Source organism: Pelodiscus sinensis, chromosome 9 (assembly GCF_052426305.1).
Source record: "Pelodiscus sinensis isolate ZL-2025 chromosome 9, ASM5242630v1, whole genome shotgun sequence".
NCBI classification, from domain to species: Eukaryota; Metazoa; Chordata; order Testudines; family Trionychidae; genus Pelodiscus; species Pelodiscus sinensis.
In genome coordinates, this window is record NC_143060.1 from 36703790 (window position 1) to 36731212 (window position 27423).

The 27423-nt window shown below is 43.4% G+C and overlaps 1 protein-coding gene across 2 annotated transcripts in view; it reads right to left on the reverse strand.

Moving 5' to 3' along the window:
- Positions 1 to 25910, reverse strand: part of DIPK1A (divergent protein kinase domain 1A) — a 29924-nt gene extending 4014 nt beyond the window's left edge. Inside the window, exons 1-5 of one of the 2 annotated variants that reach the window (XM_075936546.2) lie at positions 25626 to 25910; positions 12318 to 12411; positions 6570 to 6704; positions 3813 to 3920; positions 1838 to 2014 (exon numbers count right to left, since the gene is read on the reverse strand). In XM_075936546.2, coding sequence (XP_075792661.1) covers positions 1838 to 2014; positions 3813 to 3920; positions 6570 to 6689 — 405 coding nt within the window. In that variant the 5' untranslated portion in view covers positions 6690 to 6704; positions 12318 to 12411; positions 25626 to 25910. The remainder of the gene's footprint in view (positions 1 to 1837; positions 2015 to 3812; positions 3921 to 6569; positions 6705 to 12317; positions 12412 to 25625) is intronic. The other variant, XM_075936545.2, reaches the window with a different exon arrangement.
- Between the last annotated feature and the right edge of the window lie 1513 nt (positions 25911 to 27423).

Here is a 27423-nt window from a genome sequence, read left to right on the forward strand (position 1 = left end):
GTAGCCTAAAAGAGGCTTTAATACTGTGGTGTCCCACCAGTTCTGAAGCAGCAAACTAGCCACACTCAACTGGCCAAATAGCCACATGTGGCTACCTTGTTGGACATCACAGCTTTAATACATTGTCAGATATCTTTATAAAAGACATTTTGTGGATCACTTGTTATAAAAGTTTTGAGAGTTCAAACAGCACTTCATAATATTGAGAGCTTGTTTTATTATGAATCATCTGATTAAAATTTGCATCTTGCAATAGTATGAGAGATTACAATGAACAGAATAATTTCTATCCAGGCATAAGAAATATTGAAAACTTAGTCAGTACTACTCCTATATTAATAAAGGTATTTCATGCTTTGTTCTTTCACTTAGTATTACAACTTTCATTCCAGTGGTTTAACAAGCCAGCAAGATTGTGGCGCTTTTCATTAGGGAAGTCCCAATTTCGCTGGAATCAGAACTGTGTTCCACACATCTATGTTTTGGGGGGCTGTGCGTGTGTGCGGCTTTGTCTACAGACCGACCATTTTTTGGTAGTCTCCTGCAATTACTCTGGCATCTCTGCAGTTCCACCAATGTTAATTATAAGGGAAAGCACTACTGCAAACTAGGCACCAACATTCTTACCATCATGTTGCATAGAGCAGCTCTGAGCATGACTAGTGACGCTTGTAGAGCAGCTGTCAGGATTTCAAATACTCTCACAGTCGCTACACTACTAGAGTTGCATAACAGAGTAAGAGAATTTCAGAAAATCCTCAGTGTAAACATCTCTTTAGATCAGCATTTCTCAAGCAGCTTGCATCCCACTTTGAGGAAAAAAAAACCTGGTTTATATCAGTGGCTCTCAAACTATTTGGCCTACAGCCCACCCCACTCAATGCAGACCACCAGCCAGCCACCATGACTACAAAATGGGTGTAGGATGGCGTAAGGGTCTGATCAGGAGCGCAGTGGAAGCATGAGGTGCTGGCCAGACGGGAGTACAGGAGGGCTATTTTCATTTTTATTTTAAATTACTCAGTCTCTTTAACAAGTGACCCTGGGACTAAAATTTTTCATGCTTACATGATCGTCTTAGCAGCAAACAATGTAGTTTCTAACATTCTAACATTGTGGAAAAACTCCATTATCAGGCTTTGTCTACACTGCAGGATTTTTGCGCAAGAAGCTTTTTGCAGAAGAGATCTTCTGCAAAAGCACATCCACACCTCAAAAGCACAATCGCAAAAGCGATGTGCTTTTGCGCAAGAGAGCGTCTACGCTGAATGGACACTCTTGCACAAGAAAGTTCTGATGGCCATTCACAGAATGGCCATCAGAGCACCTGTGCTTTTTGTGATAGGCTTTTTTTTTGCACAAGAAATCCCTGTTGAGCGTCCACACACCTTTGTGCAAGAACTCTTGCGCAAAAAGGAGTAGTAATCCCTCATAGAAGGAGGTATACCTACACCGCAAAAAGCCCTCTGTTCTGTCGATTGACTGTAGATTTTCTTGCACTAAAATGCGCTTGAGGTAGGTATAGCCCCACAGTAGATTTTTAAAGCGAACAAATAAAGTTATTCTCAAAACTAGTATAAATGGTTATTGCTAACCTAACTGTAATTACTTAAACAAATAGTCTTGCAGCACTTTACAGACTAACAAAACATGTTGATGGTATCATGAGCTTTCGTGGGTACAAGTTACTTCAGACTGTAGCTTAGTAAGTTTGGACTTTTCAGTGGGAAGAGTATACAAATTAAATGCAAACAGAACAGCCAGGCAAAAAATTAAAATAAAATCATGGTGAGAATCAACATCTATTCTTATTTTTTCCTCTTTGACATATACTTACTTTAAAAAGACCATATACCATTTCTTTGAATTTCTGAACAGTAGTTCCTCTAGTTGGTTTATCAAACAGAGCTATTTCTTTTCTTGGTTCTAGTTCAGTTCCAAGATCAAGATGAATAGTTTCTTCCATCTGGCATTTTATGACACCTTGCAGATTACCCCAGATTCCTAAATACATCTATGAAGAAAGAAGGCAATGAGATTCTATAGCTATACAAGATCTCCTGTCTTCTACTGCCATGAATCAGAATGCTACATTTGCTCATGGAACTGTTAGTAGTCAGCATCCAGACCGGTAGCGGCAGCTCCCTGTATAGTGTGCCACTTTAAAACACATTTCTGAGATAATACTACATCTAAATATGATTTTAAAGAGCAACAGGCCCTACACAGCCTAGAACAGGCACACACCCCTATGGGGAGCAGCTACTCCATGGGGGGAGGGAGTCAGTGTGGGGGTAGAAGCTGTGAGGAAGAGAGGGTTGCCAAATTTCGCAGACCGGACACCATTTTCTGCAAAGGTTTTTGGTGCATCCTGTCCAGGAAAGGTGGCAACCCTAGAGCAGGGAGGGAGGCTCACCTGCAGCTTCACAGCAGCAGGCAGATGGTGTGGGCAGTGAGAATGCAGGTGGTAGGAGCAGAGGGTAGCTGGGCTGCCAGCCAGAGAAATGCAGCGCTTTGAAGGGCCAAGTCCTGCTTCTCTCCAACTGCCGACTGTGCAGCAGCCCCCTGCACCTTTGGAGTCCTCCAATCTGTGTTCTCATGTGCTCAGTGCTGTCTGGTGACTGGGGCCTGAGCACAGCCAACAGTGGAAGGAGGCAGGGGGCTGCCAGAGCCCCAGAACTGAGCATGCGTGGGAAGGGAGTAATCAGGGAGAGTGGGGGGGGGGGCAGATGAGGCTGCTGGATCCAGCACTGCCCACAATCCCATTCCAGAGCATACACAGCATAGGACCACCATATTTGGGGCACCAGTGTGATGCCCTAAATTCAGTATAGCCATACACAGCTGTGTAGGCTGCATATGCCTAATCCAAGACTGTCCTGAAGACGCCCATGCTCCATAAATATATTTTTCACGCGATGGCAGCAGCTTCTCCATGAAGGCTAAGGAGGGGCATTTATTTTGATTGGGTGGTGCATGATGGGAAAGAGGAAGTCCACTGTACTAGAACACTGTCTCAAAACATTTAATTTCAGCCATTTTGGAAGTGACTGTGTTGTGGGATTTCACAGATGCTGTCATGCAGGGTCCACACCAAGTGCAGGTTTATTGTATTTTTAAGGTTTCAGGATTTTACAAGTGGAATTTGTAAATGTTAGAGAAGTAGAGTGTCACATAGTTATTACTTAGAGCATACATATACCCCAACATCATATGATATACCAAATAATCAATTACTCTAAGAAATACTAAATATATATACTTATTGAACTATTCTATTTATTTAAATCACAGGGGCCTCATACCCCCCTCCCCCAAATTCATCACAAATGTGCTGAACCAAACAAAATGCCTAGAATTAAAGACTGAGTGACAAACATTTTGTTAAAACAACAAGTGGTCTGGTAGCACTTTATAGACTAACAAAACACATAGATGGTATCATGAGCTTCCGTGGGCATAGCCCACTTCTACATTTTATTGAAACAGAAAGTGAATTAAATCCAAAATTCACACAAAGTATCATCCATGTAAGATGGAATATAACATCTTAGAAACAGCAATTCAGGACAGACTTCTATACTGGTTGACTGCTCAGATTTCTCTCTGTGTGAAGGGGATTATGGAAGTGCTGTGCCACAGGATCCATAGTTTAATAGTCTCATCCCTTGAATTACTACTGAGCAAAACTTTAAATAAGTAAAATGTATCTGAAGTGATTTACAATAAGGCCTGTTTAATATGCTGGTTCTCTCCCCAAACCCAGTATAGATAAACAGTCATATCATTAGGTTATATAAATAAAGTCATACCTGGTTATTGGGTTTTGTTGACAAACATTTTCCAAAATAAAGAGTTTCTCTAGCACAAAGACTACTACATGCTGATCCATCAATAACTCCAGTCTTATATTTATCACACTGAAAGACAGAAGGGTAAATAGTTTCTAGAAAGAACAGACAAGCAGGAAGAGGAAACAATACATCTGCTGGATTTTCCAATAACTATGCTTTTGTCCTGTAAAATGAGGGGGAAAGGCTGTATAAACTCTGAAATATTTCTGGGGTCCAAAAAAATTCAGATGTTCCCCAATTCTGCAAGCTGCTCCAAAGAGGTAAACTGCATATGCACAAAGATCCTATATATAGAATAGAATACAACACAAGATTGGAGCTAATGGGCTCTATGCAGACCCAGAGGTGTGCCTGCAAGATCATGTACTTATTGAGTAAATTATTCAAACTGTGAGACAGACTTGAATAAAAGGAAACTTAGGATAAATGGAGCTTTTGGTATCAATCATACCAGACCTATCAAAAACAAAATAGAACTACAATAAAACTCCAGTTGTCCGGCATCCAGTGGTCCGACACTCCTGATAGTCCAGCATCACCTGGAACCCGGACATGCTCCAGGCAGCCGGACAATTGGAGCGGCTCTGCCCCGGGCTTCCAAGTCAGCCGCTGGTCAGTTTCAGCAGCGGCTGACTTGGGGACGCCTGGGGCAAAGCAGCTGGGGTGCTGCCGGGTTGGTCCCGCAGCGCCGCCCCACCACCACCACCATCCCTCCCACCCCACCCCAGAACCCTCATAGCCCCCCCTTCCAATTTGACAATCCTGCACTCCCTGGGTCCTAAAGGTGCCAGATTATCAGAAGTTTACTGTACTCATTATATAGTGTCAAAAATAGGCATTGTTAAATAAAACCTTTTATTTTGGCAAAAAATGGACCCACTGAAATTTTCCATGGGTCCGTGTTTACACGAGGGGCGGAGGTAGGAGGGGGAGGGGAGAAGGAGAAGAGGCAGCTCCCCAAGAGTAGGTGCATGCAGAACCGCCTCCCTCTCCACTGCTGCCTCTGTATCAGACACCAGCAGGAGCGTGTGCTTGCGGGATGGGAGGGGTGTGTGCATAGCTTAAAAGCCAACTCTCTTTACATACTGGCTCCCGCCTGCACCCCCACCCGCAGTGTTGCTGTATCCGATACAGAGGTAGTCGGGGGAGGGGATGTGATCATGAAGGTTAGCTACACGTTTATACTATCACATCCCTAGTCAAAAATACTAGGGCCTCAAATTTGGCAAATTTTATATCTTTACTTTTTGGTGAAATTTGAGGATTTCATGTTTCTGAAAGAACAGAAAAAGGAACAGCCTGCCATTGAGATCAAAATATGAATTTGAATCTACACATTTCTTCATTAAAAAATAATACCTATGTTTTGCTATAGGTACTCCAACATTTTAAAAATTCAGGTATAAGGTTAGATTATTCTAGTTCAGGTGTAATTGATCAGAAACCAAAAACTTAAGATATTTACTCATTCACTTAAGTCCCCCTGATCCCTCACAACCAGGGAAAACAAATGGAGCGCGTGCCTTAAAAAGTTAAATACAACTAAAGTTATTTTGGATTCTGAAGAAGAAAGTTCCAAATCTAAAGGGCCCCTGTAGGGAACACACTGCCAGCTGCTCCTCTTATATAAGCAGCTTTTCACCTAAGTGTTTTGTGGGTTCCCTAGTAGCATGCACCATTTTTTAAACTCATCAGAAAGCATTAAAGGCAAAGGAAATCACTCATTTAAAATTAATGCTATTCTCCCCTAACAGAACTGCCACAAAGTGAGTTCGATCACATGGTGGTTTAAAAGTGAACCATTTAACTGATAATAAGAGTACAAAAATAACTGGTTTCAGATACAAGAATCTGAAATAAGGATCATTGTATTTGTGTAATGTAATAATAAATATTACTTTTTGATAAACTGAACAATTCAAAAGAATCATAGAATCATAGGAATGGAAGAGACCTCAGGAGGTCATGAGTCCAGCCCCCTGCCCAAAGGGGAACCAATCCCAACTAAATCAACCCAGCCAGGGCTTTGTCAAGCTGAGACTTAAAAACCTCTAGGGATAGAGATTCCACCACCTCCCTAGGTAACCCATTCCAGTGCTTCACCACCTTCCTAGTGAAATAGTTTTTTCTAATATCCAACCTAGACCTCCCCCACTGTAACTTCAGACCATTGGCTTCTTGTTCTGCCATTTGTCATTACTGAGGACAGCCTCTCTCTCCATCCTCTTTGGAACCTCCCTTCAGGAAGTTGAAGGCTGCTATCAAGTCCCCCCCTCACTTTTCTCTTCTGCAGACTAAATAAGGCCAAGTCCCTCAGCCTCTCCTCATAGGTCATGGGCTCCAGCCCGCTAATCATTTTGGTTGCCCTCCACTGGACCCTTTCCGATGCGTCTGCATCCTTTCTGTAGTGGGGGGCCCAGAACTGGACACAATACTTCAGACGTGGCCTCACCAGTGCTGAATAAAGGGGAATAATCACTTTTCTAGATCTGCTGGCAATGCTCCTCCTAATGCAACCTAATATTCCATTTGCCTTCTTGGCTACAAGGGCACACTGTTGACTCATATCTAGCTTCTCATCCACTATAATCCCCAGGTCCTTTTCTGCCAAACTGCTACTTAGTCATTCAATCCCCAGCCTGTAACCATGTCCAACCTAGACTGATAAAAGTAGATTGATTAAAAAAGCTTAATAAGACATAAAATTATACTTACTATTATTTTCTTACAGTCATGACCTCTGCATAGCTCTGTGTAAGTGGAGTACTGAACATATACAATCCAGCTGCCAATAAATACTACTAACCAAGAGATGAAGAGATATTTAATTCGCATATATGAGAGGCGAACCTGAAGATGTAAAAAAAACCACAAACAAACAAAAATAATTAATTCAGGAACAGAATTAACGGCTTCCAGTGTCCTAACTGGATTTGCTATTCAGTCTTAAAGATTACTGGATTTGAGATTTTGTAAGTTTAGAACATTAAGATTCAGCATCAAACAAGAACTGGAACTAGATGCCTACTATAGGAGGAAAATAAAGACTGATAATATAAATTGGGAAAATGAGACCAAACAGAGTTGGTAAACAGTAAAATATTTGATACTGTCAAATTTCTACTATTCCCACCTGTCTTAATTCACCAGAAAAAAACATTTCTAAGTCGCTTAGAAGTGCTACTTCTCTAAAATAATTTCTAACAGAACAGAAACTGATGAAAGAGAACACCAAACCTAAGTTAAAACTAAATATTAGATCATCAGTATTAAGGATGTTAAAAATCTGCTTAAATGTGTGACGTTGAAAGTTTCAGCGGTTAAATGTTGGAGGGTGAGGGGGGGTGGCTCCTGCCTGACCTCACACTGCTGCTTCTGATACAGACACATGGGGATGAAGCTCCCCAGGAGCTGATCTGCACTGGGACCCGACTTTTAAGCTAGCTCCTCACACATACCAGGAGCCTGTGTGTAACTGTGAAGGTTAATCGATGAACCCAGGCTCATCAACAGGGCTCGTCGAACTGCAGCAAGCCCCGATCGCCAGCCACGCAGATCGCCCGAACCCAGCTCTTCCAGGTTGCAATCTACTTGCCCATGAGCCCTGCTCATCAGTTACACTTTCACATTCTTAATCTGTATATGGAAGTAGCAGGTGTAGCATGGGAATTACTTCATTTTGAACACTCTCCATTGTATGGCTAAACAGTGACATTCAAAGGAGGATGATAGAAAGTTCCATGTACTATTCTGATTTCCAACTGTCTTCTACCTTGCCATATTTTCATTTACTGGATGCTTCCATCCTATCAACAAAAAACAGGGAGATGCTCACCTGGCCATTTACTTTTTTTCCCTTCCAAACCACCTGGAGTACTCATGGTCTGATTTTGCACTCAGGAACAATAGAACATGTTGGAAAGAACAGAGCAGCAAAGACCTGTCTTGGCTACATGAAGAATGAGCATTCAGACTGAGGGATGCAAATGGGTAACTGGTGCCCAGGAGTGGCTCCAGCTTGGCAGGACCTACCACACTATGGGGATAGGAACGGATAGCCCTGTGGGGCCTATAACTGCTCCAGACGGGGCCCTACCCACAGGATCTCGCTTACTCGTTTAACTGGTTAACAGGATTTTCAGATTACATAAATGTTAAAATGCCCATTCATTCTTTTTTAGCTACATAAAGCACAAATTTCATAGCACAACAGTGAAACTAAGCAGATATGCAAGAAAAAGAGAGATGGGAAAGCAAAAGCAAAGATATGAGAAATAGTAAAGTACATGAGAGATTCTGTTTCTGGAGGTTCTTGTTCTTAAGTCATAACTAAAGGCCTTCAAACATCCACTCACACCAAGTATGATATTAATATGATATTTGGCTGGAGATATTAATTCCAGGAGAAAGACCCCTGTAATACTGGATTGCTGTAAGTGATAGTGACTTTAAATTAAAGCACTCAGAGAGAATATTACAAAATTGTTTAAGCATGTTAACATAAAATACTACAATCTAAAAAGGGATCTTAGTATGGAGAACAAAGGCAGAATTTGCTGGACATCTAAAGTAGAAGAATACCTTTTTAATAATAGACATTTAAAATAAAATCAGTACTAAAAACAGAGGGGTTTTTTTGTGTGGAAGATCATTAACTTTCATGATTATGTTTCAACACATTTCAAGGAAAAATAAGAAATGCCATGACATTGTGTTTTTTAAGTACAGGAGACCCTTCCGATTTGTGGAATTGCTATTTGCAGTTCTGTGTATTTATGGGGGGGGGGGTGAGGTCTCCTGTCCCAGTCTTGTGGAGGGGGCTCCCAGTATTCACAACTTTTGCCAGGAATGCATCCACCGTGAATGGCCAAGGTTTCTTGTATCTTCTGATTAGTAATCTATTTAGTTTAATGTCTACTTGCTAGACACTAAGGGTTAGTGTACACTAGACCCGGAAGATCAGCTTAAAGTATGCAACTCCAGCTGCAGACAGCCAGAAGGGACCATGGCACATCACAGGCAGGGGATAACAGACGGGGTAGGGCTAAAGCAGCCTGTTTGTGGCAGGGTGTACAGGCAGGGATGCCACTCCAGCTCTCTCCCACCTCGTTCCCTTTTTAATCAGTTAACTGGTTAACCAATGTTTAACTGGTTAACCAATTAAACAGGATTTTACATCCCTATTATGGAGTAGTACAGTCTCAAGCTAGGCAGACCTGCCCTTAATTCAGAGCTGAGATGCAAGACTTCCAAGGAAAGCCCAGAGTGCTTCAGAAACTGCTCTTTGCCAGATTTTCTTGTCAGGTACTGAACCAATACCTGGCATAGTGTTAAAGAGCACAGTGTGCTAAAGAAGGTTCAGTTTTTCAGATGAAAAATTGAGATCCCAATAGCTTGCAGTCATTAAAGATCTCATGAAACACAAGTCATGGATTGTTATCCAAAATGTTCTAATTGCATTTTAGTTTGCATAGTTACATTTTGCTGTCTTATTTCTTCCTGAAGTTTCATTGTGATGCAGTCTTTGTTCACTTCACACCCAAAAGTTTCATAAGAGCCAAGAACATATGTTTGCTGCTTTCACTCATGGCCACAACATTATGTCACTGAAGCTGTATGATTAGCTCAGGCACGAAGCAACACTGGGTATGTCACAAGAGAGACAAATTCTGCGAGTGCCCCCCCAATCCTGGTTCCCATGAGTGTTCCACGTAACCTGTGCACTTAGCTGGCCACCAAGAAAGAGATTCAGGTGCTGCCCAGCTAGTTAGCAGAGCACCTCACAGCAGGCAGCATGTATTGTTACTGGTGGTACACATCTGCACGTGCAACTTATTTATTGCCAGTTGGTTTCAACATAAATACTGGACACACTTGACATTACATCATAATCTATATCACATCTTATTTAGAAAATACTGGACATTTATATTTTCCTCAATTTGTTTCCCGAACAGAAAGCTGGACTGTCCAGTTCAAAACCGGACACTTGGCAACCTTAGCACTGGAAGAAGTTAGAGGGAACATTAGTCCCTACTTCCCCTGTTCAGAATAAACAGCTCCAGATAAACAGCTCAATAGTTATGTGTCAAAGATTCCATCTAAAGTCGCTTATTTGGCTCCAAAAGATGGATTCTCCCCCAAACAGTTTTTTCTAGAAAACTCAAAGAAAGTTAGCAGCAGCCAAGAACACACTGATTTTTGTATCTAAACATGCACACAAGTAAGCTTTCAAAATGTAGCTACTACATTCCTTAAAATTACTAGAAGCAGTACATTTGAACCCTACCCAGGACTAGGCTCCCTGTAAGCTGCACAGCCGTGCAGCTGTTTTCTGAGCCCCACATGGAAGATCACTCACCCCCTCTCTGAAGAGGAGCAGAACCAGAAGCAGCTGCTACTTCCTGCTACAAATGGAAGAGTTGGCTGCAGTCTCTACTCTAGTCTTTCCACGCCTCCATGGAGGGTCTGTACTTGCTAGGGGTGAGCAAGTTTCCACTCAGGGAGGCAGGAAACCTATGGAGGATCATGTGATCCTCATGGAGCCAGAGTTGCCAGCTGAAGGGGAGGAGGCCCCTTCCAAGGGGCAGATCAGTGCTTCATTGTCTGTCTCCCAGACATATGGAAAAAGCTAGATAAGTTACAGGTGTTGCCATATCAGGTCAACTTCTCTGCCTCTCAAATCCTCCGCTGCCCGGTGAACTGCTAACAGGGCAGCAGCCTCCCCCCCCCCCAGGATAACAACGGTACACAGAACATTGCTGCATTGAGCATCCAGAAGCCACTAGGACTAGGGCCTTTATGTTGCTAGCCTATTTACAATGATTTTGACAGGCACCACTGCAGTAGAGTGGAATGGCAAAAACTGCCTCTCTCCTGCAGTAGGATTGCAACCATCCCTAGCTACCTTTGCATTGCAGAGTACTTCCAGAAAAGCTTCATCAAGATTTCTCAGGAGGATAAGGAATATTCCTACATATATAAGAAAGTTGTTCAATGTGCACCCCAGATGGTGCTCGCCTTCTTCCCCACGCTGTATTTTTCAGTGGTTATACATTTACATGATTATACACTTTTTAACATCCCTAGTATCAATAAGGTTTAGTATAGCTTGCCATGAACAAAACATTAAGCATATTTTGGAAAACTAATCGTCAAGTAATCATCTTATTGAAGAAACTTCACTTGTGACAATACCTATGTGACTTACTGCTGTTAGAAACTAAATAAAATTGTTAGACTGCTTTAATACTGTTTTAGCAACCAAAACCCATTTGTACAAAATATTTAAATTTTGAAATGTTTCACTTTGAAACTTGCTTAGAGTCCTGCTTTTCGTTCCTAAACTGCGTGTGCTGTTGCAAATAGGGTTGCCAAGAGTCCGGTTTTCGCCTGGAAAGTTTGTTATTCATGGCCTCTGTCCAGTTTAAAAAAAATACACAACCCAGAAAATACCGGTCATGTAACATTTCCTCTGCTGTTTGGTCTCCTGATTTTTTATTTATTTTTATTTTTTTTGCGCTCAACCAATTTTTTTCCCCTGCCATGTTCGGGATTTTGTGTGAAAGTATCTAGCAACCCTAGTTGCAAAGGAAATCACTTCAACAAGAAGGTTACTCATGAAACACTTGATTCATGAGAACCATTTCTTATCCTTTATTTTTCAAAATTGCTGGAGAGAATGAGTGCAGTTTTCCTTTAAAAACAAAGAATATTTACCTAGAAACAACACTTTTTCAAAGTATTTGTAATTATTAACTTCTCTGAAATTTTCTATGAAAGGGTCAGTACCATGGTTAATAGTGACTGAAATTGAGCTGTTACTCATGATGCTTAAAATAAATCCCAGTAATCTTTTTCAAAATTGTTTTTGGGGTCCTGTGGATATATTTTGGTATAGTTTATCAAGATATTACACACCTTTAATATAAATAGTGGAAAGGAACATGATCTAAGATTATTAAGAGCCAATTTGGTTAAAGGAAACTGACTTTTTTGAAGATTCAGATAGCCTAGAACAACTGAAATACTTAAGACTTTTCTTACTTGCACCTAGTTTCTTGCCTTTGCTTCCTCAAAATAACTGTTTAGAGAAAACTGCAAATTGCAACAGAAGAAATAGACAGGAACACCAAAACTATCAAATCAGATCAGAAAAATGGTCCATCTCATTGAGCAGAAAGCACTGACAGCGTGCACGATTTTTGAAAGGATGATGCAAGAAACTGCAAAATGGAATTATCCATCCAAAAAAGATTTTAGATCTATAATCCAAATCAACAAGTTTGGATATACTTATATTATGGGTTTATGGTTCAGATCATATTTTCTTTAAGCTAGAAGATTTATTAACACTACAGAAGCTCTCCACAGAGAATTCCAAGTAAACTACTATTAGAAATCTCTGATAAAAAAGGCCTAGGAGAGAACTACCTGTAGTAAGGAGACTGAATTGCCTCTTACCCTTATAGAATGTGGTCCTTCCAAATCAGGACTCAGGTCAGCAATAGGCCAGTGTAAGAAAGCTCACACTTTGGCTGCCTGCATCATATCTGACCTGTGAATAAACAGAGGATTTCAGTTTCCAGAACAGCCAGTTCCCTTAATCTACATGCACATTAAAACAGATGACAACATTAAATTTGAGTAAGTTACTGACTTAATCATTAGCTTATTTTTTTAAGCCTGGGGGCTAGAGTCCCTGCTAGGAAAAACATTTGGGTTTTTTAATCTTTGGACAAGGTCTAAAATGAACCTTCTTAAGAAGGTTCCTGAAACAGTCAAATTCAAACAAACATTAATGGAAAATTTTTGAAGTACGCTTAGGTCCACACTTAAAGAAACATACTCCTGAGCAGTTTGTTACAAAAAAATATAGTACCAACCAACCCCCCCCCCCAAAAAAAAAAAAATCACACAGGAAGTAGATCTAAAACCATATTTTCCTGCACAGTAGGACACTTAAGATTCTATTTTCACAATACATGAGCAAAAGACAAAATGTTAAAAAAAAAAAATCTGACCATCCTGTATTGTTGCTTTGTCTGCAACTCTTAAAATGTGCAAGGATAGCAAAAAAGTCGGGGGCTGCATTGGATAAAGAGTGCTCTTCTAGGGTATATTAAAAGGAAAAAAAATAAAAGTCAGACATGTCCTTATATTCATCCTGTCACTAAAATAATTTTAAACACAGGATTCTTCCTCCAAGGAACGAAGTCCTTTTTCCATCTCCTTTATCACCAATGAAATTAAGGATTTTAATCCTAGATTACTACAAAGGAATTCTATTAAAGACCTACTACTCCACTACACATTCAATAGCTTTTGATATTAAGTCTACACTCAGTTCTTGTCATCAACAGTTATTTTATATAGTTTCACCATTCTTAGCAAGTTACACAAACTTGTATTTAAGGGGGCATTTCCCTCCACCCCAAAATTCATTCTGGTAAGTATATCTCAGTATTTGTAACTGGCAATGTTCAGCTTTAATCTATACTAAATTTTTCCTTTCCAAGGACTTAGTTTATAAAAAATTGTCCTAACTTCATTGTTAACATGAGTTGATACCTTAGAAGAAATCCACTTGAGCTGGCCTAACACAAGTGAAAGCATGCATACTGCAAAGGTTAGCTTAAGAAGCCATCTTCAGTTTGCATCACTGTTCACACCATAGAGCAGTGATCTCCAAACTTTTTAAGCACAAGATCACTTTTTTTAATTTAAGTGCAATCTACCGCACACCCAAATACCCTTGCCCCACGTCCTTTGTGCCCCTTCTCAAAGGCCCCACCCCTGCTCACTCCATCCTCCCTCACTCCCCCATCCTTTCATCAAGCAGGGGCAGAGGGTTGGAGTGCAGCCTCTGGTCTTGGATTAAGGGATCTGGAGTTGCTCTGATCTGAGCCTAGGGCAGGGAGTTGGGGTGAAGGAGAAGGTTCAGGATACAGGCTCTGTAAGGGAGCTTGGGTCTGGGGGTGAGGCTCAGGGCTAGGGCAGGCAGGAATTTATGAAGGAAGCAGGGGTTCAGGATGCAGGCGCCAGCTGGACACGGCTTACCACAGGTGGTGCAACAGGGCTTAGGCAGGCTCATCCCTCCCTGGTCCTGCACCACTCTCAAAAGCAGCCAGCAAACTCCCCCTATTCCAGGTGCTGTTGTGCCCCCTTCCATTCTGTGGAGACAGACTACAGGATGGGAGAGGGGGCTCCCTGACATCAGTGCCCTCTCCTCTTCCTTCCCTGCCCAGCAAATGGTGGAAGCTCTACGACAAAGGGCAGGAGGTACACAGGGGTAGCTGAAGTGCCAGCATTTGATAGCCTCTTGGCCAAACCAGTCAAGATCACCTGTCAGAGGCTCCAAGATCAACCAGTAGATGGGGGATCTACTGGTTGGTGACCACTGCCATAGAGTACTGATTCAAGTGGGAGTGCTTGTCCACTTGGGACATACTCCTTGGTTCTCAAAACTGCACTGTTCTGAGCAGTTCCTTTCAAACTTTCACTGTATAAGTCAGAAAACTATCAATTCTGGTCAAAAGGGTGAAAGTAGTAACTTATTGCAGTACACCACTCCTGCATGTGTTAGTTGTTCACTTTCTGGTGGAAAGCAACAGATCCCACTCAGAATGGGGATACATGGCTCTTACAGGGAAATCAGGAGCTGGTTGGGTAATTTTAGAGTGGTAGGTGGTGTCTGGTGTGCTCTCTCAGTGTTTATAGGACATCCTTCTTTGGATTGGCATTTGTTGTTATGATGCCAGAATAAAATTGTCTTTAAGTACTCCTATCACAATCAAACTCACAGAAACAAAACGACTAAACAGAAAGTTTGAATATATTCAGTACATCTGCTTTACGCATTTAACAATGCAACAGTGAACAGCACTATCAGTGGAGCCAATTAAACTTTATTACTCTACAACAATGCACTAATACTATCAGTCCAGTTGCTTTAAATAGATGTGATGTGCCAAGGGGTACAGGGCCGTGTCACAAGGTACAGGAATTACACACAGTCAGGTGTTACCGCCCTGCACAGAAGTAAACTAAAGAGGTTAAACTGATCAGGGACACTTACTGCCATGGACTGAGTAACTCCTCCTGCCTAGAGGTCACTGGATACAGCTCATGGTATTAATGGCTGCACAATTAGGCTGGAAATGAACCTGGGTAAATTTACTGGCCAGGCTGATCTGGCACTTGCTGACCATAATGCACAGAAGGCATTCAACCTTTGCGGTGGGTTCTCTTTGTGCTTCTACTAGCAGTCTTGCTCACAAATGGCACAATTATTGACCAAGAGCGCTGCCACCATGCATTCCTCTCTCTCCAGCATCATCTTAGCTGCAGCCTGAGAGTACAGTTCCTGCTTCAGCATCACTTTAAAGCTTGGAGAGCAGGTCAGACCATCTGCCAATATCTCTATGCATTTCCATTCAAAGCCCTTCTGTGACAGCTACCTTCTGCTTCTCTGGTTCTAGATTTTGGTGCTGATGATCACTGGCTTAGGGGTGGGTAGGCGGATTGCACCTGTGCACATTAGGAATGTTAAAAAGCAGGTAATTGGGTTTAAAATGCAGGAAAATTGAGTTTTTCAGCAGTTACATGTACCCACAGCACAGGATGGCAGCCGGCTCCCCAGGAGCAGGGTGGGGGCCTGCATAACAGTTTTAGCGGTAACAGATTAAACAGTTACTGATTAAACAGATATACTTTTTTAATCTTAACGCAAATAGGACTGTAAAGCAAAGAAACAATACACAGCTTTCCTTTGTAGGGTTAAAAAAAAGGAATTAAGTCCCCTTTTACCTTTGTTTGTCACATCAAGATATTAACTGAAAACTTCAGTTTGCAGCTGCTAAACTTCAGAATGCCTGACCACTTCAACAAATGTTTAGTTTTCATACAAAGTTAAAAAATTGGGGAAGCTTGCTGGGAAAGGAGAGACCTGGGATACCAGAACAGTACTAATGACACTCTTCATATTTCAGGCTATGGCAGCATTGGAAGTTGCCCAGCCGGAGAAGCAAATAAATATTTGGAAACTATCCTGGATCCCGTGGAGATGGGAGGCTACTGCAGACAGAAGAACAAGGGAAGACAGCAGTTGGCGCCTTTACATTTCCTGCTAGGTAGACATTACTGGATGCCAAATTTTGGTGGAGGGGGGTATTTCCTATATCCAGCAAGAAATGGTGAGGCAGCACTACCTAAAACCCAGTCTCTGAATGCCAGGGGTGTGAAAAGTAATTATGGCTCTTAAGCCCCAAAGGGAAGCTACAGATGGCATCTCTTATAGGCCATCTTCCACCACATATCCCTCTGTGTAGATTGGTTCTACGCAAGTTAAAAAACAGGTCCCTTGTGTGATATCCACCCCAACCATATAAATCAAGTCTTTACCTTGATTAAGTAATGCTATTTCAGCAACTGTTTTCTGATCTCCTTCCCAGAGTTTTGGTAAAGGATGGAGTGAATGTTGCGTTTAAAACTGATTTGGTCTCACCCAAGAACTCAGCCACATCTCTGAGTCCTCCTCAGGACCCTTTATGGTCAGTCACTCATGAGCTTCCCAAGAGGCCTTTGACCAGCCCAGTGTAGAGCTGCATGCTACTTATCACTCCAACTGTAGCAGAGTGAGTTTGCCAGGGTTTCACTTTTAGGTTTGCCAGATGGTTTAACAAAAAATACCAACCCCCCCCCTCAAAAAAAACCACACCAGGTAAAAAGTCTGTTGAGAAAAAAAAGGGGGGGGGGGAGACCACAGTTGTTGAACACACACACACACACACACACACACACACACACACACACAGAAAAGGGATCCCAAGACCCCAGGAGTTGTTAAGCAAAACCACCACACACCAGTGGCCCCTTTAAGAAACACTTTGTTTTTGAAGCTTTTTGGTCCTAACAGGCTGCCAGCAGCCACCCACCATCTTGCCTTCCTGTGCTGTGGTGGACAGCTCCCCTGCAGAACCAGGTAAGCACCTGGGATTTTCACCTCCTGGCCGGGAGAGAGGAAATCAGAAAATACCGGACATTTTAGATGTCCAGTATTTTCTGATTTTTTTTTTTAACCAGACAGGAGGTGAAAATAACAGACTGTCCAGTTCAACACCAGACACCTGGCAACCCTACACCCAAGCACCTTTGCTAAAGAGCTGCTGGTGCAACACTAAACCAAGCCCTGCTCTCAGATCTGAAGAAGAGCTCTGCATATAGCTTGGCTCTTCCCAGTGCTCCCTGCCCATAGAAGGGAGCCTGGGTCACAAAGTGCCTGAATTCAGCCCACTTCCACTCCCCACAGCCCGATTACACTGCTCAGAGCGGGCAGGGGTCAGACCCTGTGTGGCTACTACCAAGAGCCACCAAGCTGGGAATGACAGAGGAGGCAGCAGAGCCTGCTCTGCAAAGCAGCTGCCTGCTACCCAAAGCAGAGAGGTAGATCCCAGGGCAATGTAATGGCAGGGCAGGGGAGGAGGAGATGGGGGTTGCTACAGGGAACTCTGAACTCAGGCAGCAGGCGTGGAAAGGAAGGTGACTCCCATAGTCAGGTCTTTGAATGGCCCAGTGGGAAGAGGCAGAAATTCTACCCCAGTCAGTTTTGGCTGAGAGCCAATGGAAGGATCCTAAACGCAACCACAAAGCACCTGTGGGCTTCTCTCCTGGACTACGGCTGGACAACATGCTTGAACAGTGCTCAGGAGCACGGACAGGGCTCCTTCTCCTCCCCAAGGCGTCACTCCTACGTCAGACGCAAGGAGACGCAACCAGCTGAGGGCTCGCAGTGCTGACTGTGGCCCCGCCTCTCCAGCCACTTCCCCCCGCCAGGCTTCTGTTGGGCACTCAGCTGGAAAAGCAGAAAATACCGGACATTGCACATGTCTGGTATTTTTTTATTTTTTTTACTGGACAGAGGGCACAAAAAACAGACTGAATGGTTGAATACTGGACACCTGGCAACCTATTCACTTTGTCAAATCCCTGAATACAATGTACTTCTGGCAAATAATAGCTGTGCTAGAACAAATGCTACAGGTGCAAAAGACCAAATGGATGGTAGGATCCAGACAACATCTGATCAAGACACACTGTAGGGCAGACAACAATTAATCTGGGTGCAATTCTGTCAGCCGACGGTCAGGGCAGTGTGTGCGTGTGTGTTATACCCAAGTCTTCAACTGCTGAGACAGAGTCTCGTTGCAGCGGGCAGCCTAGGAGGCTGGAGGGCACCCTGAAAAGTAGTTTAACGTCCGTGACTTTACTGCTAGGACCGAGGTCCCGTCGCAGAGGGTAGCCAAACAGGCTAACAGACGCCCCAGTGTGTACAGGAAGAGCTTATTACGCTTCAGATTTTAGCTGCTAGAATTTCATAATTCCTTCGCAGCGGGCAGCCTCGGGGAGACTGAGAAGCGCCCCAACTGAATTTTGCCACCTGGGTGTGACACAAATTCAAACGCCCAAGCTCTCCCTATATCTGTCCCTTTATGACCGGCTGAAGTTCTTTTGTTTGTGTTCGGTTCGGGTACAGCAGCACGGGTTCAAGTCAGAAGCTTGACATGCACTGGCTTATTTATAGGAGAAAGAAAGAGAAAAGAAATAAAGAAACTTGGTTCAGTGTATATAGATATATATATTTTATAAGTGAATGAGGGCACCCCACTTGTTCCCAAAGTTTATAGCAAAATCACCTTACCAAAGGTGATTTACAATAGAAATGAAGCAGTTTGACTTTAAGGAAACTATAATAAAGTAACTAACTTACAACAGAGAGACAATTAGAGTGTACACATAAAGAAACACATTGCAGGTACAATTCTCACCCCTGCGTTCCAGACTTGGCGTGGCCAGCGTCTTTCTCTCAATCCCTCGGGAAGAAGTAGGGCGAGGTTGGGCGTCCCACGGACCTCGGGAGACAATCAATACCTGCCAGCAGGTGTAGGTGATTGGAGCTCAAATTGGGTGGGCAACTCAACCCTCTTTATACCCCTTGGGTCACATGGGCTTCTTCCTGGTCTCAAGTGGCCAATCAGGAAAAATGGCTTTGAATGCCAAGTTTCCCACGAAGGGTGCAAAGCATAATTCACACCTGGGAAGATGCAGACAATGGGCACCTCTGGTATGTGATGGGCGAAGATTCCTCTCCCGAGACAGTGCAGGCGTGTCAATTACTGATACTAGCCATCACGGCGACGGGAGGCCTCCCAGTCGTCAGCTAGCCCATTTACTGTCTGGTTTCTGTTTATGGTAGAATAAGGGACAGGCACCACACCTGCGTTCCCAGGGCATCAAAGGCTGACTGCCTTTCTCTTGCTCTCTGGGGGGGGGAAAACAAGATGGGGCTCGTGGAAAAACAAGATGGGGTTTTGTGCCTGGCTACAAAGATTAAGGAAGTCTGATATTTAAATGGACTGTAAGCTAAGTCCAGACTGCATTACTAGTGCAAACTTTAACTGCACTCAAGAATCTTCCCCTTCATCCCAACAGGCTACCTATCTCAAGCTTGAAGCACTACTTGACTTTAGATAGAGACATGTGTGCAGATCTGACATTATTATTCCTCAAAATAATGTGAAGACAAGTCCTTATTTTAATAAAACTCAGCAGTATTAACACGTGTCAAACAAGATACCTACATACAACTGAGATGTAACATGTACTGATATTAGAAGAACTAATCAGCTGAGTAACTGCTCACCAGTATAAGGCTAGGTATACACTGAGCTCCTTCAGGGCACCATCCAAGGCAATTCTGCTCTGTACAACCCAGATCCTGAATACACAACTGTACATTAGGGATGTTAAAATAAGCTGCTGATTTGAACAACAGGCAGCCAAGAACCATGTCTCTGCTCCCCTCCGGCTCAGTTATTCACTGAAGTACATGGCCAGGCAAGCAGGCAGGCAGGGAAACATTTAAACTCTGCAAGTCTTAGCTCTGCAGGTAGGCAAGCTGGCTTGGCTGCTGGCTGGTAAGTCTCCTGGCCACAGCCTGCCTCTGGCACCTCAGCCCCTCCCTGCTCCAACTCTCTGCCCCCCCTCAGCCCCTCCCTGCTCCAACCCTCTGCCCCCTCTCTCCCCAACTCAACAGACCCAAACCCTCCGTCTCTTTCTTGCACTCATACCCCCTCCCAGATCTGGCACCCCAATCTCCTGCCCCATTTCACAATCCCCTTCTACCCTGGATCACATGCTAAACCCCTGCACTCCAGTCTCCTGCCCTAGGTCACAACTGCCTCCTTCACCCAAACTCCATCCCAGACTCCCATCTCACTCCTGCACCCCAATCCCTTACTCCAAGCTCCCCTCTGCAACCAAGTCCTTCATCTCCTTCCTTAATATCATGGTACAGTGCAGCCCTCAACCACTTTCCAAAATCTTGGAGTGGCTCCTTGTCAAAAATTATTGCCCACCCTCTGCCCTGATTCATCGGTTAACCATGTACACAGTCACACTTCCACATCCTTGGTAGAGATCAGCCTAAGACTGGATTTCACTTACTCCCTTTGAACTCTATTGCCCAGAAAAAAATCCAAAAATTACTAATTTCTTTCTAAGATCTACCACACAAAACAGCCCCAAAACCCTGGTTAGTAGGAGCTTTTCAGCATATACTTTGAACTTAACTCCATTTACTTTAGTTTTGCAGTTTATCTTTAACTTAACCCTTCACTTTAGAAGATTTTATTTTAGGAAGACTGACTTTAACAGATTCAATGTTCTCCATGGCAGGACATCTATATAAAACAGCTGCTCACACAATTCTAGGATCAATGTGGTTTGCAAACTTTTTTTTGGACAAGCAACTTTAGGTGACATGCCAGAGTAATTTACAGCAATTAAACAAAAGAGATGAAGGATTCTCAAGGGAAGCCCTGCAGTTACAGAGCAACAAGTCTGCAGATAATAGGATGCTAGACACACCATTGGCTGGAAAGAAAGGTTCTTTGTCTGCTACAGGAAGACACTTTGTTTCCTTGGATTTTTTTCCCCCCAGACAATCTTTTGCTGCTTTGCATCTTGTTTAGTTATGCAGCTCTTGAGGTAATTATGTTACATGTACTGGAAAAAGTGGCTAAGAATGATTTTATCATATCTTAGAACCCAAGGCAAGTCTAAAAACTGCTTTCTTGAAGCCTGTTACACAAAACTCCCTTAGAGCAGGTCTATAGTGTTTCTGAATTATATTCACTGATAATTCTTGCAAGCTATTCAGTACTTTACTAAGAACTCAGAGTGGCATAACTGACCAGAAGTTACAGCAAGTGACTCAAACACTGAAAAAAAAAAACCCACTTCTCTGTATCTTACTTTCCTAAATAAAACTTTTACTGGAATCAACAGCTATAGGGTGTTTTTTTTTTGTTTCATTTAAAGGTTTTAACATAGGGGCAGATAAACTGTAGAACAGAAATAGAACTAAACCAGAACATACATTTTAGAAAGTCTGGTAATGACGGAGGGAAAAGAAAAAAAAAATAGGTTTTATGGAACTTTATTTTCATATATTCACTGTGTGGAAGATTATTCATGGAGATAGTTTTCTAGGATATTGCCAAATGTCCATATGAAATCTATGAACCACCATTATGGGATTTGGATTCTCATGGCAAGAATTTTTATAAAAAAGTAATTCAGACTCAGCATACATTGTTTCTTTCTTCCACACCACATTCTCATCAGACCTTTTGGACATGGGCCAGGGAACACAGGCACAAAGGAAGAAGCTTGTGACATCTAAAAAGGCATATACATAGATATCTTGCCATCACTTTTACATTTTACTAGATTATGTGTGCTGCATAGTAATTATAGTCATCCCCATGCATGCAGATCTGGCAAAAATCACTTCTGGCAAAATTCAAAGCTGGATGCATTCCAGAGAACATCAGGAAGAAGGATTACTTAGTTTTTCTGTAACAATTTTATATTCTCCTCTATAAGAAGGTTTTAAGTGTTTTACCTCCACATTTATATCATCTTGTTTTAATAGACCACCTAGAACACAAGTCACAGTTGTTTACTGCAGATTCCAGGTAATGTTTATTATTCTTTGCGCTCATTGCTTTGATAGTTTGACCATAGAAGGACTTTCATTTTGTTCTTTGCTAATTTCCACTTTAATTGATTAATAAAATGCCATATGTTCCTGCCAAGTTGGTGTGAACACACACTTTTGGGTTTGTGAATAATGGAGAACTTCAGTTGATACAGCATGAATATATTATTTTTCTCTTAAAAAAAACAACAACAAACAACAACAACAGTGACTATATAGACTCCGATAGAAATGTAGCCGTGTTAGTCTGGGGTAGCTGAAGCAAAATGCAGGACAATGTAGCACTTTAAAGACTAACAAGATGGTTTATTAGATGATGAGCTTTCGTGGGCCAGACCCACTTCCTCAGATCAAATAGTGGAAGAAAATAGTCACAACCATATATACACCAAAGGATACAATTTAAAAAAATGAACACATATGAAAATAGTGTGAGGCAGAGTCTTTCACTGTAGTCAGTGCAGTATGTTGATCTTAATGGATTGTTCACTTTCAGTCCTTTGGGTACGATGTCCATCTTCTTACACTTGGATAGAAAGATGACTATTCTACATGCAAGGCACTACATTTAGCCGTTTGGAATGGAAATCCATCAACCATACGAAGAAACTTGCACAGATACAGACAGACATCATCTTTCTATCCAAGTGCAAGAAGATGGACATCGTACCCAAAGGACTGAAAATGAACAATCCATTAAGATCAACATACTGCACTGACTACAGTGAAAGACTCTGCCTCACACTATTTTCATATGTGTTCATTTTTTTTAAATTGTATCCTTTGGTATATATGGTTGTGACTATTTTCTTCCACTATTTGATCTGAGGAAGTGGGTCTGGCCCACGAAAGCTCATCATCTAATAAACCATCTTGTTAGTCTTTAAAGTGCTACATTGTCCTGCATTTTGTATATGAACTCCATGATGCTGAATGTCTTGAACTATTTATATCTTGAATAATCACCAATTTGGGGAACAAGTGAGATGGAGGTTGTATGACAGTACACAGTAAGATCGAACAACATAATGTTCTCTGATAAGTAAAGATGACTGAAAATAGATCAAGGATTAAAAACTGAGGGAAATCAGATATAGTAATTTTCTGCTACCAATGATTTTTTTTTTCTGATAGCTTGCACTTGAGATCTTTAGAGAGGAGAGGCAAAATGTTGCCTCTCACAATATTATTTAACCCAGTAGGACTGCATTGTCAGCACATGATACAAGTGAAAAATTTGGCACATTTCTCTTGGTAGCTGATGAACAACATCTGAGTGTAAAAAGCTCTTCTCTGTCTACAATACTGTTGACCAACTAGTAGTGTCATGTATGGCAATCTCTTCAACCTCATAATAAGTTATAAATCCTATTAAATAAGATTTGCAGGTAAACTGGCTGCTCTTAGGAAAAACCTAGATCAACATTCCAAGTTTTTCCTACACTAATGCCCCTTTATTTTTGAAGGGAATTACGCACATCCACATGGGTTTGACAAGCAGTGAAACAGTCAACTGTGTTAACATTTAAATTATTAACTGGCTTCTGAATTAACATCCATTGAAATGAATGGGTCACTTCATACTTCAGAGAAACTGTTTCTGACTCACTGCAAATTCAGGCAGACATTGCTTCATCCAATACACAGTGTAACACAGAGATTAAGTTTTACTTTACAACAGCTAGAGACTTTTTAAAAAAAAAACTCTAAGAGCCTTGAAATTCTAAACTCTAAACTACTCAGAGGGCTGTTTGTGTCTTTCTGGCTAGTTATGTGTGTCACCCCAGGGGAGATATAATCCCAGGTTGGGAGATGCTGCTTTTGACTGTTAGTAAATGAGATTAAAAAAAAATCAGTGAGACAAATTCTCTTCTGAAGCCAAGAGGCAAGAATCAACGAGACAGAATCTGGGACCCAGATTCTGAAGGCTAATCTGAGCTGTCCCAATACCAATGTAAATTACTAAATCTAGGGGCTGTAACCTGTTAGGAATAAATACTAGTGGAGAAGCATTAGAGCACCACACTTGATCTCCCAGTACCTGTGCCAGGGTTGGGAGGAGCCTGTTCTGATGACTTTACAGCAGCAGACCTGTCAACCCACTTGATCATTCTTGTCTGAGGTATTATCAATCAGACAGCTTTAGCAAGAGTTCAGTCCCTTTTTACAGCCCAGGGAGCACAAAAAGGCCAGATAAGAGTAGAAAATATGGTCCAACATCTATTTTGTTAAGTTATCAGTAAAGCCCTGCTTCTGTTGTGGCACATTAGAAGAGTGAAGTGTTTAGACTTGCATCCTCATTTTTTTCCACTTGGTGGCCCAAATTTGCTACAGGTGCTAAGTCAGTCATGTCAAACATACAACCTATTTGAATTTTTTTGCAGCCCACAATTACATCTTTATAAGTTATCTAATTAGGGCCCACCCAGTTACATAATTGTTTATGATGGGTGGCTAACCCACAACTCTCGAGCCACATGTGGATCTTTGATTAAGGAAATGCGGCTCCTGCTGGTTCTGAGCCACATGCCAGGACTACTCATGGCCGGCCACTCTGTGCATGCACCCCAGCACCTGGAGGGAGAAAACATGGCAGTAGCGGCTCTAGAACCCAGGCATTAGATTGGCTCTGGGAGAGAGGAGGGGACTGGATTAGAGCAGGGAAGTTGGACGGTTTGTGGGGTGCCTGGCTCTGCAGGAGGGGGAGGGCATTGGGTTAGAGCAATCAAATTATTGTTTTATATTCAAACAAAACCTGAAAAATATTATAAAATATACCTAAACCATAATCTATAATAAATAATTACAACTTTCTGATAAGTACATTTTCTTTGGTGGCCTTAAAAGCTATCAAATGAAAACTGTGTGGCCCCCAGTAGGCTTTGAGTTTGATGTGCCTGTGCTAGATGTTCATCGATTAAATTTAAACCAATTTTTAAGATGATAATATGATGGACATCACTTAACATGTTGTTACACACATTAGTTAACATGCCAGTCTCTTTTCTCTGGTTTCTGATAACCAGAGATGACATTACACATGAACATCAACGCTGCCAAATGCTAAACAGAGTTGGGGGTTAAGGCAGATGGATAGAGTTGATTAGAGACATCTGACAAGTGTGTGGTAGGAGGCCTGATAAAGAATCAACTAGACCAGCCAACATCATACACTATTCACAGAAGCCTCTCTCTAGCAGTGTGCGGCATTTACCTGATTAACCTGTGCCAGGACTAGTGCGGATACTTCAGGTTTAGCGGGGGGCGTTTTTAAGGCTCCCCTCCCAGACGTTACTATTGACGTCTCGCTGCAAGGGCTACTGCCCCAGGAAGGCACTCGCGGTTTTACACCCCCGTGAGCGCTAACTTGCCAAGCCGCAGAAGCTGCTCCGAACCCCGCTCCTGGAAGCGGCCCAAGCCCCCGCGGCCCGCTGGAGAGCGCACAGCTGCGCCGGCGGTGCGGGGAGAGCTGCACCCATGCGGGGCCGGGGGAAGCCCCCCCTTCTGCGCCGTGCACCTAGGGCCAAGGCAAGCGGGACGGAACCGCAACACCCCTGCAGAGCAGGGAGCCAGCCGGCTCGCCCCCGCAGCTCGGGGCGGCTTGGCACGTCGCCCGCTAGCCGCCGCTCAGGTGCCCCTGTGAGCCCGCCCGGCCTTCTGGCGGCGCCCCGCTCCCTCGCCAGCCCCGGCCCGGCGCGCTGCCGGCCTACCTGCGCGTGGCAGGGTTTTCGGAGCCAGGCTCCCGGGAAGAGCCGCCTCGCCATGGCAATGGCACATCCCCGCAGCCGGCTGCGCTCAGAGGCGGAGCGGAGGCAGCGCCTGCCTGCCCGCCCGGCCCCCTCCGCTTGCGCCGGGACAACGGGCGGGGGCCGCTGCGGCCGCGGGGCAGGACACGCAGGTGGCGGCTCCCTCCCCGCGGCCCCTCAGCGCTGACGGCGGCAACTGGCGAGGAGCCTTAAAGGGCGGCCGCGGCCCCCGCCTCGGCCGACACACACCCGCCGCGCCGCCTCCTCAGCTTAAAGGGGAAGTTGGCGCCCGAGCACCCAGGAGCTGGGATAAGCCCTCCCCTCGCGAGCCAGGCCGGCGCTGAGCGAGCAGCTTCCCCGCCCCTGCAATGGTGAGGGGCTAGGAGAGCGAGCCCGCCGCTCAGTGACACGAGCCCCCCTCCAGCCCCCACCACACACCTCCCCTCCTTCTGCCCCCTCCCTAGTTCTACTCTCTGGAGCTAGGTCTGCACTGGGGGATAAATTCGAATTAAGAAAGGCAACTCCAGCTTGGAAGTATTTTACATCGAACTTTAGCACTGTCCACACACAGCTGGGGTTTGACGGGAGCACTCTCCCTTCCACTTCCCTTGCCCTCTCCTAGAAGCAGGGCTAGCGGCATGGATGGGAGCACCCTCTCACTTCGAATTAGTGTATCTTCACTGTCTCAACGACTTACGCACCTGCATCCTGCTTCAAAGACCTTTCAAATCTGCACTTGAAGGGGAATCCTCTGAACTGTCATTCATGCTGAAATTTGACACTTTAAGCCTCGGTCTCAACAAACAATCTAGTTATCTTACCCATTACCAAGAGCTTCCCTAATTATCACCTCTAATATCATTAGCTCACAGACATCTACCTTTTCCTACCCCCCCCCCCTCCCCCCGGCCAGTTGCCCCTGGCATCCCCCTTGGCTTCTGAAATTTGATTTGTCCTTCTCATATGTGCTCATTTTTAAAAATTGTATCCTTTGGTATATATGGTTGTGACTTTTCTTCCACTATTTGATCTGAGGAAGTGGGTCTGGCCCACGAAAGCTCATCATCTAATAAACCATCTTGTTAGTCTTTAAAGTGCTACATAGTCCTGTATTTTGCTTCAGCTACACCACACTAACACCGCTACATTTCTATCACTATTCTGTATCTTCACTAGGTTCCCCTAATTCAAACCCTGGAAGATGAATTGCGGCAGCTTAGATGGTTTCTGTAGTCAGGGGCGGCCCATGGATGTAGGCAACCTCAGCAGTTGTTAGGGCACCGCATTTAATGCGGCACCCAATGATCATGTCACACCATTGAGGGCTATGGAGGCGGAGCACAGATCATACATTCCGCCTTGGGTGCCAGTTGCTGGCAGCTCTCCTCAAGCCGCTCCTGTCTGTAGTGTAGATATGGCCTGGGAAAGAGTAGCTACCAGAACTAGAGTTAGGACACTGGGCACCTCCCAGAGTGGTTAGTTTTCTCCTTTCCCTTCCTTCCCTCCAACAACATGCTCAGAGAGCAACAGGAGACCTTGTCCCCTTAAGAGGTGGTCAAATGAGGTAGAAAGTTATAACTAATGTGTCTAAGCAAAGATATTCACAAAAATAATAGCACAGACTGAAGTACAGAGGCAGTTGAATAATGAAAATGTTTATTGAACAGTTGATGGAAAGAATACATTATTCATGCTAATTATTTTACCAACTCCTAGCTGCCACTATGGGATTTCTAATACATCTAGGCAGTTATAGTCAAAC